Source organism: Corvus moneduloides, chromosome 3 (genome assembly GCF_009650955.1).
Source record: "Corvus moneduloides isolate bCorMon1 chromosome 3, bCorMon1.pri, whole genome shotgun sequence".
Lineage (NCBI taxonomy): Eukaryota > Metazoa > Chordata > Aves > Passeriformes > Corvidae > Corvus > Corvus moneduloides.
This window is the reverse complement of record NC_045478.1, coordinates 34,798,286-34,811,601: the sequence shown is the minus strand read 5'-3', so window position 1 is coordinate 34,811,601 and position 13,316 is coordinate 34,798,286. Positions and strand designations below refer to the sequence as shown.

At 39.4% G+C, this 13,316-nt stretch overlaps 1 protein-coding gene across 5 annotated transcripts in view; it reads right to left on the bottom strand.

Moving 5' to 3' along the window:
* Positions 1–11,361, bottom strand: part of MEI4 (meiotic double-stranded break formation protein 4) — an 86,211-nt gene extending 74,850 nt beyond the window's left edge. For 3 of the 5 annotated variants that reach the window (XR_004239427.1, XM_032104866.1, XM_032104867.1), the window contains exon 1: positions 10,909–11,349. Coding sequence is in view for 4 of the 5 variants with exons in the window: in XM_032104866.1 (XP_031960757.1) it covers positions 10,909–10,951 (43 nt within the window). In the remaining variant the exon portion in view is untranslated. Of the gene's footprint in view, positions 1–10,908 lie in introns of all 5 variants that reach the window. The other 2 variants (XM_032104868.1, XM_032104865.1) reach the window with 2 other exon arrangements.
* Between the last annotated feature and the right edge of the window lie 1,955 nt (positions 11,362–13,316).

The following is a 13,316-nucleotide window of genomic DNA, read 5'->3' as shown; positions in this document are numbered from 1 at the left end:
ATGGGAAAAAAAAAAAATCACTTCCTATACTTTTGCCCTGGCCTTGACATCTACACATTTTTCACAATGCTGTTTTTTCTCGTTATCCAACAAAACTGCAGGTTAAGCACTACAGTAAGTTGCATTGAGCAGCTCTGAAATAGTTGCAGCACAGCTTAGAAAAAGGTATTTTAGGTCATCCTTTCCCCAGATCATCTGCTATCACTAAGCTGATTTCTTCCTTTGGTTCTACTTGACTTTGGATAGTAACTCATAAATCATCATATATTCATTTATCCATCAGGGACATTTACAAAAGGCACTGCTCTTTTAAGTATTTCTTTCACCTTTCAAATACTTCTGAAATACATAAACAATCCCTGTGCAACCCTTGCACATTGTCCATTAAGACACAGCTGCCAATTAACACTTCACATTGTAAGAGCACAAGAGACAAGACTGCAAAAATTCCTTGGGATCTATTTACCTACAGCTATATCTTAAGCTACTCTTCTCCACTTGAAACACTCCATTCCTGCTGCGTGTCAGGGCAAAATCACCTAATCTAAGCTACCAGTGCATTTTTAAAGCTAATTAAATAGTAAGCCTTTAGAAACGGAACTATACTATGTATGCCGCTTACTTAAAGCAGTTATACATTAAATGGTATGTTCTGCAAAATTTCTTACGAAGAAAATCTGTTTTACACAACTTTTCAATTCATATCTAGAATTTCTGTGAAAAGCAGAGGTTGATTCTCCCAGTCTCAAAGGATTAGCACCTCTGTGGGACAGCTAACTGGTGTAAGACTTGCTTGCCTAATACATCAAAGGAAATGTTTACAAATACAAAACCATGCAAGTAATTGAACTGCCTTCAAAGCTGTGAATAAAATTAAATACGTAGAAACACACTGAAAGAAGATCAAGTAGTAACAGTAAGGTATCCAAAATATTCGGCTTTGAACCTGAAAGGTGTTTCCCAGATTATCTCATCAATAGAAATTTCACCCAGATATTACTCAAACAGTGTCTGTCAAGCTCCATTCTTACAAAGTCCCTTTGCAGAGCAGAACGATAAATTAGGGCAGGCAGAAAAACGTCTGACACTGCTGGCTTAAAATTTTGGTACCTCCAGAGACTACTCTGCAAAAGCTTTCTGATCAATCTTCCTTTTAAGGACAAATCCATGTTCACTTTCTGCTTCATAATATGCTTTGTCAGTATTAGCATTTTCCTTTAAATTACACTCACAGAAGTTGCAAAATGACCAACATTCCAGTATCGGTCAGGGAGTGGTATTTATTCCAGAATTACATGAATGCTCAGGTGGTGCCTTTTATCATCAGTCACCATCAATACCTTCTTATCTATTGTACTCTGTTTATTTCTCCTTACAGGACATACTATTACAAAGAAAATACGAAGAAAATACAAAGTTTGCTGTCTGACCACTGACATATTACCACTATGCTACTAGTGTGAAATGCTACTTTGGTAGCATTTTTTCACCACTCATTACCAAAATAAAGATAGTCACTTTTTCATTTTGTTTTGAAAGGGACTATTTTGTCCCTTTGTTATCCTTAAAACTATGTGTTTTAAGCATAACAAAAACCTTAGTGCACAAGGTAACAGTACAATGGAGTACAAGTAAAAGGATCTTTCAACTGGAACATTCCAAAATGCTATTTTCTAAAGGAGATGTAAGTCACATAAACCACATAAACCATTACCTAATTTTGCTTTGAGAATCTTAAATAGCATTCCTCCTTATAACAGTTAAGACATAAATTTAATTAATGAATTAATGAAATTTGGAGTTTGAGGGAGGCCTTTTCCTCTTTAACATCTTATACAGATTCACTTGCACAGTAGGAGTGCCTTACACTGAATGAGTTTAGGGAGATATTCTTACTCTGGAGAAAAAGAATAATTTTTCTGGAAAAATTACTTCTGTTAGAGAAAATCCCCAACAGCAGGACAAATCACACAATCAGTTCTTAGGAACAAGACACAGCACAGTTTTTGGAGAAGTCATTGTGTTGGAATCACAAAATCTCGTTTAAAAACAGATAATTAATGACAAATAGCAAGATTCCTGCATGCATTTCCAGAAAGAATGGACTTCTTAAAGATTTTATGGAGAATATACAGATATGTTACTTGCTTTCTGTTACTGTCACTATCACCATCTCTCTTAATTTCTTTTCTGATTGGGAAAAGAGAAGTTTGTGTATCGAAAAGCAGAAGTTCTAAGAGTTGATTAAGGTTTTTCACCATTTCCCTAAAGGGACAATTGCTCTCTCAGAAACTACTATATAAGTCTTCTAGAAAATAACACACCGGATGACATTATTAGAAATATGGGGATGCTGGCCAACTGTGCATTAGCAAAAATTGCACAGCAATCTGTTGCTCTCAGGAAGTGCTGAACCACCAAATATATTCCACTGAAAGCATATTGGCAGCTACAGAGTTTTATCAATAATATTTTTGCTCCTATCAGCACAGAAATTACACCACTGGTTGGGCAGAAAAAAGTTTTAGAACCAAACCAGAAACTTTCCTTGATTGAGAATAGTACCTGGCCAAGAGCGGAAAGGAGTCACCAGTCTAATTTTAGCTGCTAATGCCAAAATGTCTGACAGAAAGAGAAAGGTTCAAGAATTATCCAAAGCTCCATTCGTGTGATTACTCAGTGTTAAGGAGAGAACCAGTAATGCCTTGCAATCTCTGCTGGAAGCAGGGCTCAGCACCCTAACAACAGATTCCACCTGGTGACAAGTTCCCTGTGTAAACCCCTCAATCCACAAACGGATATTGGAAGAAAGAGTACTCAGAGAACACAGTGGGTTAACAACACTGTCGAACAGGGCTGAGTCTAAAGATTTCCAACACAAGAATGACATTCCACGCTTCCAGCTCTCATGGAGGGAGAGGGTGCTGAGACCTGCTAAGATCCCAGCCATGGAAGACTGCTGAGCAATTATTCACCTGCTGAAATAATTACAAAAGGAGCGATGAACTGTCCTGTATAGCTCTGTGTAACATAACCAAGGGGAACTGAGATGTGGTCCAAGATTCATTGAAGACCTTTGATATAAGCAGGAATACAGGATAACAGAAAGAACCAGGATAAATCTGATTCATAAGCACTATCCTAATCCACCAACATGCCAGTCCTGTTTTGCAGCTGCATTTGATGTAGCAGCTCATACAGAGAAACTGAAATGTTAAGGGTTAATGACTCAAAGAATTGGCCATTTGCAAAAGCTGCGGGTGCCTTGCTGAAGCCAGGTTTGCACCACCCAGCTGAAGGAGAGGAGGAGAGGTTTTTGGGTGTGTGGCAGCAAAACCTCTGATCTGTGCAAGAACAGCCCAGGTGAGCATCCACCGCTGGAGAAAGACCATGGCAAACCAACCCTCCTTTACACAACTGGCTCAGGTGTAAAACTGTGCCTGCCCCACCCCAAGGAGGTATCAAAACATTCCCACATAGGCCTGAAGGTTTTCATCCCTTCTGACGGGACGTAACTGGCTCAACTACGCTGACAACAAGGGTCGTGTCTTAGAAGAGGTCTTAACCGCCAAAGACCTCCGAAATGTCCCCGGACTCATTTCTGGGGCCTTCCACCAAAACACTGTGCATGGTCCACAGTGTTGCAGCAGACAGTGTAAAACCGCCCCCACAGGGAAGGTACCTGGGTGTTCCCACCCAAAGCTGAGCAGATGTTTCGAATGTCTTTACATGCAAGTTTAACTGTACCTCTTTCCAGGTTAATCCTGTTTGGGGGGCCAGCTCCTCTAGTTCACATGTACTAATGTGAAGAATAATGAAGGGATTCAACTCCCACTGAAGTTGGGAGTTGAATTTATGTTTTATGTTTTTATGAGTTTATGTTTCAAGAGCTTCTGCCACCCTTGACAGATCAACATTGAAACCATCACTTCGGACACTGAAATTGCACCAATCAAGTCTGGTCGCTGGATCCACGGGTGGTGGCATCTTTCCTCTACACTATTTACTCTTATCCTTTCTTCTTCTTTATTTTTCATATATATTTTCTTATGTGATATTTTCATGCTTTTATATTGTTATGTTACTACAGATAATAACCAAAATGGCTATATACCTCCTTTCCATTCCAACCAAATTGTTCAAAAATAAACCTGCCACATATATATTTATATATACAAATGCTGGTCATTCAGCATTGTTTCACTCTAGTTAGGTCATAACATCATATTATACCATTAACTACAACAAGATACTCTTCTGGTAGGTCCCACATTGTTTTTGACATGGTCAAAAAGTGAAAAGGAAGTAATTCCCACAAAATAGGAAAAATGTCCACCCCACTAGTTTCAGATGATCACCTTTTTGGTTCATTTTCTTCTTGGTTTGAAACTGCCTATCTTTAATTTCATTCCAAAGGTCAAAGGTTTCATATTATCAGTTAAAAAACATAAAGAATTAAAATATTTCATTATTATAGGAAAAAAAAGAAAACATTCATTAGAGCCATGAAAGGCTATTCATCAAGGTAATTTCAACATGCTATAAAATCTCCTATTTCCAAAAAACCTGCAATTCCACAAGAGGGCTGCACCTTGCTAGTTAGTGGTCCCCATTTTCATACTGATAACATGCTGGCAAAATCTGGAAGCTGAGGTCAAACGTGTGGCATCTTCAAGAAACAAGGACAATTCTCCAAGCCCACCACTGGCCCAAAAGCATTCTCTCCTCCTCTAGCACTCTCCTGGCTGTCAGAAGATGCTTTTCTGCCTTTTACTTCAATGGTTCTTTTTTTTCCCCCGTTAACCACAGACAACTGAACAGCCCAGCCTGAGTGCACAGAAGTTGTTTTCATTGCTGCACACCAAATTAAGTCTCAAGAAGTGAAAAAAAAAATACTCCTGGATACTATTTTTATTTTTTTACTCCATGCCAGAATTGCACTAGAGTCAACAACGTGCTGACAGGGATAACAATAATTTCCACTCTGTAGCTGAAGTATAGAGATGATCCCTTCATTATTCTTCACATTAGTACATGTGAACTAGAGGAAGTGGCCTCCCGAACAGGATTATCCTACAAAGAGGTAGAGTTAAACTTGCAGTCACATCAAAATAGACTGCTTCCTGAATAAAAAACACAGTGATCTTGGGATGAGCTTCCTACAGCTCCTGGGACCATGTCCACTGATTTTCCTGTGCCAGCTCTGGGTTCCCCTGCCAAGAGGAACCAGAGAGTGTGCCGCATCCATTCATCAAAAGATGAGCTACTCGTTTTGTACAGGCGAATCCTCAGCTCTGGAGCTTTTAAGAAGTCTTTCAGGGGTGCTTATGGGTAAAGGAGGTGAATTTTATATAATTTACTCTTCTGAGTGGTACATACAATTTTCTGACTGATCTTGGAAACAAGCAAGTCACAGACAAATTAGGAGAAGGTAGCTAAATTATGCTATGGTTTAAAATTATAGGGTACCTCAAACCAAACCAAAAACCTAAACTCATTTGAAATAATTCAACACTGGAGTAATACTCATTAATGTCAAAGAATTATAGACCTTAGGCATGACTTCCAAGTTTGGCCACGAAATTCATGGCTAATAATGGAGAAAACTGCTGCAAATATCATAGACAAAACCTTATTGCTTACAACACGACACTCATTTGTTATTCAGACCACTGCCATCTGAATTTTAAAAATAATTTAAAAAATTAATAGCATAAGACACAAAATAGACTGTAATTCATTTAACTTCCAGGCCATTCCAGGGCTCAGTTTTCTTCACACGTGAAATTTTTATTTAAAAATAAGAAGACTTGTCAGGACAGAAACAAATTGCCATTCACCACTAGTACACAGCTAAAAAATCCTCAGACAGCCCTAAATATCAATAAAATGCTTCTTCTTCTAAATTTAAGAGTATGATCTGTCCTTAAAGACATAAAGGGAAAACCCATTTTGTTGCCATGATTTTTACTTCAACTCGTCTGTCAATTACACAGTGCAAATAAAGGCGAAAAAATTAACCACATCTTTGTAACCTCATCTGCTTTATAAAACAGAAATCAAGATATGAACTCATTATGATGGAGCACAAAATGCTGCAAGTGCTCTAGCAGAACTGGGCTGAGCTCAGACACATACGGCCACAACATTAAGCAACAATAAAATAAACTCGATTTAATTGGTACGCCTAGCACAACGTCATTTGTGTATATAATAAACAATGATAATAGGACAACTACATAATCAAGATGAACTGAAGTATCACTTCAGTGTTCCAATTAAGCAGTTTTTATTGTAAAAATGTATATTAAACCAAGGCTACTCCACAGTGTCATCTTTAAACAACCTATGCTCATAATACACAAAGATATGTAATGTGGACACACTCGAGGAAGAACTCGCTTTTCCTACAACAAGCCTAACAATAACTTCAGCATATTTTTTTCAAATGGACTCAAAACACTAAAACAATACTGAAAATAATAAATATTTAAAATACTTTATGTCAAAAGCACATGGAAACTTAAATGTAGCATGATTTCTTCCTTCAAACTCTAACTTTTAAATAATTTTAGCTTCTAAAATCAAGTCTTATAAATTCTCCAAATCCAAATAACATGAATGAGCTGAAAAAACATTTTAGAGCTTATTAATGTTTCTCAATTATAACCGTTTCAGAGAATTTAAGAACATAAGCAAGCATAATCCCTCAGGATTTCAGTAACATTTTAGATGTAGGATTTATCTCCTCTTAATTACAGAAACCTACAGCTTAGATGGCTACAACTGAGCTAGCTGTCTAGACTCCTTTTATTACCAATGGGCAGAAACAGAGATTTCTAATGTTAAAAATAAGCCAAGTCATTTGTACATTTTGTGGTGAAGTCATGACCCAGAAACATTTGTTTCTCCGCACGGACTACAAAGAGTGTTAAGATGACTACATCAGATGCACACACATGTACTGTGGGCAGCCAACTGCACTGAGATGAGCTGGTGCACCACAGGCAGCTGAAGCTGAGACCTTCAAAAACCTATTTAAGGTGCCTCACTAACAAGACAAATTTTGCAAGGCTGAAAGCAGCACTCCTCAAAAGAAGTCTGTCATTCTAGATCTGGACATGGAAAAAAGTTTGTGAGAATAACCTTCTGAATATATTTCAATGCACAACATAGCAGACAGGTGCAAAGTAGGGACATGAGAAACAGCAAGTATGCTTGGAATTCTATGAGCACAAAAAATCAGTTTGAGTCCTAAAAGCTTCTGTGCCTCACTCTTCAAAAAGGTCATTTGAAAATAGTAATTTAAGCCTGAATTTTCTGGTAGTTTAAAATTGTGTATATATTCTCCCTACAAGCTGAGAGTTCTTTCTTTTGCACTCCTTCTTCTCCTCCAACAGGCATTTTTCATGTGTCACAATATAAAGTGAATTTGGTACACAGTACCATTACCATGTTTCTCTTCACTATTCTGACTATGAAAGACATGAATATGTTTCCAGAAAAGGGAATTTATTCTATAAAACCTGCTGTTCAGAAATTAAAGTATAACTTAGTGGTGTAAATTAATCTATTCTTACGTCAGAACAGATTTCTTCCCCTACCAAAACAAAACTGTGCTCACTTAGTCAGCTGGGTGTAAATTCGTTGGGTTTGGGAGCTGAGGACATACTTTTCATTATAGCTTTATGAGATGAAATTTACGAGACCATGAAATTCAAACCCTTATTCTTTTACAAAGTTTCATATATGCGAATAATATTTACATAAAGAGTAAATTTACAGTTGGCATTAGGGACTGTGGAAAACAATCCCAGCCTTTATATACTGCCAAATTACAAGAAGAAAGCAGCCCTTATCTCCCCAGTTTTACCTATTGCAATGACTAGCAATATTAGCTTTTGAATGCAGAATTTCAATGCAGAATTCAGGAAAAGGCAATCATCAAGAGTTTGGAGCATTATATGAAGACTATTTTGCATATCTCCTTTTCCCATGTTAAAATATAGTGACTAAAATATCACCATAATTTCCTTTTCAGTTTCACACTTTCAGCCTTTACCTGACCAGTTCAGTTTCCACAAGTTTTTAAATCTACAAGATCAGTATCTTTCAGTGAACAAGATTCATTGAGGTAATGCATCCACTGTATTTTAAAAACTTTAGTATAGGAGAATGTTTCACGAAGGCTGTCTGAACTTCAGGTGGCTCTCTTGAAAGCTGTTTATTGCATAGGTGAAGTTACAGCATTTCAGGGAGTGGGTATCCAGAGCCAGCCCTACAGCTGCCAGCTCCAGCTGTAGGCACACCTGAAGCTGCTTTCTGTTCAAGTTACAAAGCATTTTATACTTTTCTTTGCAGAGTATCTTAATACATAACAACCAATAAGCACCATACACAATACCTTTACATTTGCCTATAGCCTATCATAACTACTACCATCACCATATTACAGTCATTATTGTCCAATCACAAGAGTAAGTAAGTTACAATTTAAGCTTACAATGGAAAATTCTCAGACCTTTCTTCTTCTTGCTGCATCAACATTTCTTGTTTGCCTGCCATATCTCTCTTTATGGTAAAGACATGTTTTCTATTTACTTATGCTCTTCTTGAGACTTATTTACTTGGTGAAAAACATGTCTTTGTTTGTAGTCACATACCTTTGTCCTACTCCTAAAAATCTCCTTCCAACTCATCTCCAACCTTTGCCTTCTCAGTTACTCATCGATCAGTGTTTCAGCAAAACATCTTTTACTCTATATCAAAACTTGCTTTCATTTCTATCTCATCCCCAGTTTCTACATTCAAAGATCTTTCTGCCAAGCCTACATACCTGCGAAACTTTCCTACCAAACTTTCATCTTCCCCAACACTTTAGTTTTGGGTTTCTTACAGAAATTTAATATAGGCAGAATGAAAGATGAGATTGTTCAGAAGAAAGAAAATGTTTGTAACGGAGGGCAAGGAAAAGAGGGAATACTGCTAGGAATCCAGTACTCTAAGAAGCATACGGTATGCAATAAAGAATGAAGCCCTACATATACTATACATAGTAGCATAACTATAACCACATTTAAATATGTATTACCTAAATATTAATTTATGAAGCACTGGAGGTTGCAAAAGACAGTGAACCACTGAAGAGACTTGACAAGGATTCATAGCCAAGTCCATAGACAAGTACTTTTCACACTTTAATTTGGCTCAATTACTAGTTTATTCAGATTAAGAAAACATCTAAGCCAGGAAAATGATCAGAGGGCTGGAGCACCTCTCCTTTGAATACAGATTGAGAGAGTTGAGGTTGCTAAGCCTGGAGAAGAGAATGCTCCAGGGTGCCCTTCAGCACCTGAAGCGGGCTTACAAGAAAGCTGAAGAAGGACTTTTTACAAGGGCAAGACAAGGGGAAATTACTTTAAACTGAAAGAGGGCAGATTTAGATTAGCTATTAGGAAGAAATTCTTTACTGTGAGGGTGATGAGACACTGGAACAGATTGCCTAGAGAAGCTGTGGATGCATGCCCTGGTTTTAGGTGGGACATTTTCTTCTTAGTAGCTGGTACAATGCTGGTGGGTTTTGGATTTAGTATGAGAATGATGTTGATAACATCCTGGTGTTTTGGCTGTTGCCATGTAGTGTTTACCCTCAGTCAAGGACTTTATAATGTCTCATGCTCTGCTACTGAGGAGCTGAACTGAAAGCTGGGAGGAGAGCAAGGCCAGGACAGGTGACCCAAACTGGCCAAAGGAATACTGGGATAGTGGGGGGATGATCTCTGTTCAGAAATGGGCTGGGCATTGGTCAACAGGAGGTGAGCAATGATGTTCACCACTTGTTTCTCTTGGGTTCTGTTACTGTCTCTCCCTTTCGTTATAACAATTCCTCCTATTAATCATACTATCTGCATACTTAGTATCACTATTATAATATTTTATTTCAATTATTAGATTGTTCTTATCTCAACCCATTAGGTTTATCTTTTCTTTATGACTATCCCCACTGGGGTGGGGGAACTGAACAAAAGGCTGTGTGGTACTTAGTTGCCAGCTGGGGTTAAACGCCATCCCTAGAACTGCTCAAGACCAGGCTGGATGGGATTTTTAGCAACCTGGTCTAGTAGGTGTCCCTGCCCACGGCAGGAGGGTTGGAACTAGACGATTTTTAAGGAACTAGAACTCCAGGCATTTCTGTGATAAGACAAAATTAATCATTACTTTCTTCCATCAGTCAATGAGAGAAATGCAAGTGATTAAGCCCTATGATTTCTGTATTCCTAAGGTCAGAGTCATCAGAAACTATCATTTCCATTCACTGACATTAGAAATAATCAGCTAAAAATATTGGTAACTTTGATAATTCTTTTGTATTCTGTTATATCTGCATATTCATGTAATCTTTTTTTAACAGGCAGAGCATTAACAACATTAATTGAATCCCAGAATTCATCCAACAAAACTTCACAACAATAGTGTGAATTAGGTGAAATGGACAGGAAAAGACTTCACATTTGTAATATATAAAAATAGAGACAAGTAATTCATAGCTGATATTCTTCATCATTAATGACCAAAGCAGTGCAACTTTCACGGGAAGGCTCCCATTTCCTTCCAAATAAACTCAACTTTTCCTCAGGAAACCACTCTTGGATCACGTAAGGCCTCCCGCACGGAGGCGAGGCAGGTGTCCCAGGAGAACCAGGGGAACCAGGGGGCTGTTCCGGGAGAACCAGGAGAAGCAGGGGGCTGTCTGACGCAGCCCCCATACCGCACCCCTGGGCACAGGGCTTGCACATGGGGGATATCCCCAAAGGCCACTGACACCGCGGGGTCGGAGCCCTCTCCCAACCTCCCTCCCAGCCTCCCCGGGCCTCCGGGAAGCCCTGACGGCCTCGGGCTCCCACCCACCTGCAGCAGCGGCCGCGCCGCGGGGGCCGCGCCCCGGGTCCATGGCCTGGGGCCGGGCCGGGATCTCTCCCCGCTGGGGTCAGGCACAGCCCCGGCCCCGCGGCGCGGTGCTGGGAGCTCCTGGGTGCGGGCCCTCCGCGTCCCACTCGCGTTTATGTCGGCCGAACACGGGTGCTCCCTGGGGAGTTGGCAGAGTCCGCGCACTCGCGGCCTCGCCTCCCGCTCCGGGGCTGGAATGAGAGGGAGGGCCAGCTTTTTGCAAAGGCCGCCTCAGTCGGGAAGGTGCAGGAAGGGGGAGGCCGTGGAATTGCGCAGGAGACATCTGAAGGCCCCTGGTGCTTCCGCCAGGGAAGGAAGGGAGCGGAGCTGTGGGCAGGCTTTTAGCGAGCATGCCGTGCCTGTCCCAGCCCTGGACTCCGGCCGCACGCTGGGCCTGCCGAGGGTCCAGGTGGCAGAGCTCACCATCACCTGGGACGACCCCCCCCACGCTTTTACACTTCTTACTGCTATAAATTGCATGAGGGCCTCTCAAAGTGTTTTGCTGATTAACTCAGGTCTCTTTAAACTTTTTTTTACCTAAGATACAGCCCCATACTAGCCACTGTGCAGAAAATTAACTCTATCCCAGCCAAAATCAGCACAGTATCTTAAGAGGAAATGGGATAATGAAACTTTAGAACAGTATTTTTTTAAAATACTGCATTGGAAATAGAAGCTGCCTTTTAGTGGAAACACTGTGAGCCAAGCTCGCCAGTTAAGAAATTACCTTTCTATGAAAAATTACACAAACTGTGCTGAAAAGGCTGTGTTAAGGCTTGTTGGTCAGAAATGGTGTCTATAGAGGCATAGAATCACAGAATCATTTTGGTGGAAAAGACTCTTAGGATCATCGATTCCAACCATTAACTGAGTACTTCCAAGTCCACCACTCAACCATGTCACTCAGTGCCACATCTACATTTCTTTTAAATACTTCCTGGGATGGTGACTCCACCACTTCCCCAGGCAGCCTGTTCTAATGCTTGACAGCCCGAAGAAATTTTTATTAATACTCGGTTGAGGAGGCTGAGGTGGAGGACAGGAGAAGAGATAAGAAATGAGTAATGAAGTCAGATGCATTAGGTGCAGTTAGGCTTATCACAATACATCAAGTTTTTAAGTAGTGGGGGGCAATCTTTCTGAACACAGAAGTATTCAGATGTGACAAACAATACATACTTTTAAAACCCTCATCCCCATTTCTTGGCTAATCTAAGCAGCACTGTTTTTATCATGTTCTTTTCTTCAAAAAACTATTTTTCATCAGTACACATAGTGAAAAACTTCTGAGCTAATACACACTTTCTTTTTTTTTTATTTTGAAAAATTTACCTTCCCAACTATGGAGAACTGTTAACACTGGAACTTTTCATTTTAGACTTCAAATGATAAAAACAAATTAGACAGAATAAGTTAGAGAGCATTTTCATTCTGACAGCACTACTTATTTCTCAGTGAAACCCAGGGGGGAAAAAATAGCTAAACATTCTCCAGTCTTCTATTGGAGTGACATATCAGCAGCTACACTTTATAATTTTCTGTGTATCTTTTGTGCATATAAGTGATGCAGATGCTTTGCAAACTGGACACTCATTATGTAGACTGGAACGTCCATATTTTCATATCTTCTCAACTGAGACAGAAAAAATTCAGAGACATCAGTGCTTTTACCTGCAAACCTGTCATCTGTATAGAGAGCTGAATCTAAAAAGCAGAATTAGGCAGGGACAACATTACTACTCTTCTAAAAAAGAAAGTGGCTTTGCTTTTTCTAAGAGTACCAGTTCTGCTTGCAATTGGAGGCTTATTGAGAGACACCTAAAAATCCTGAGGCCTTCTACCACTAGGCAGCTGCCTGCAGGGATGTTTTTCACTTTATTGTTTTGCACTTGAACTACATTAAAAAAAAAAGAAGAGCTGTATAAATTCAGTTTTAGATGAGCAGCTCCTTTTTTTTTTTTTAATTTGGAGCTAGCAGTAGTTAGAAGAAATTTTTCTTGAGTTTGCAAAGTAACTGTGCACAGCTTTCAGAATACCAACCAAGATACAACTTAGTACATTTTTTAGTTTTGCTTTTAAGGTAAGTTGAAGCATCCCAATATTTTCAAGGTGAAAAAAATCAGGTGTACTGCCACCATTAACAGAGCATCTCTAATGAGTTTTTTATTCATCTGAAAGCAGCAAAATCTGGACACAATCAACTGCAGAATCGCTGAGATGTGTGTTCCTGTTCTATTGAAGAAAAATTTTCCAAAATAATGTATAGAATTTGCATTAACTTTATTCAGTGAGTATTCCCAGTGATTACATAGAATCATAGAATCATTAAGGTTGGAAAAGAGTTTCAAGATCATCACGTCCAGTCTTTG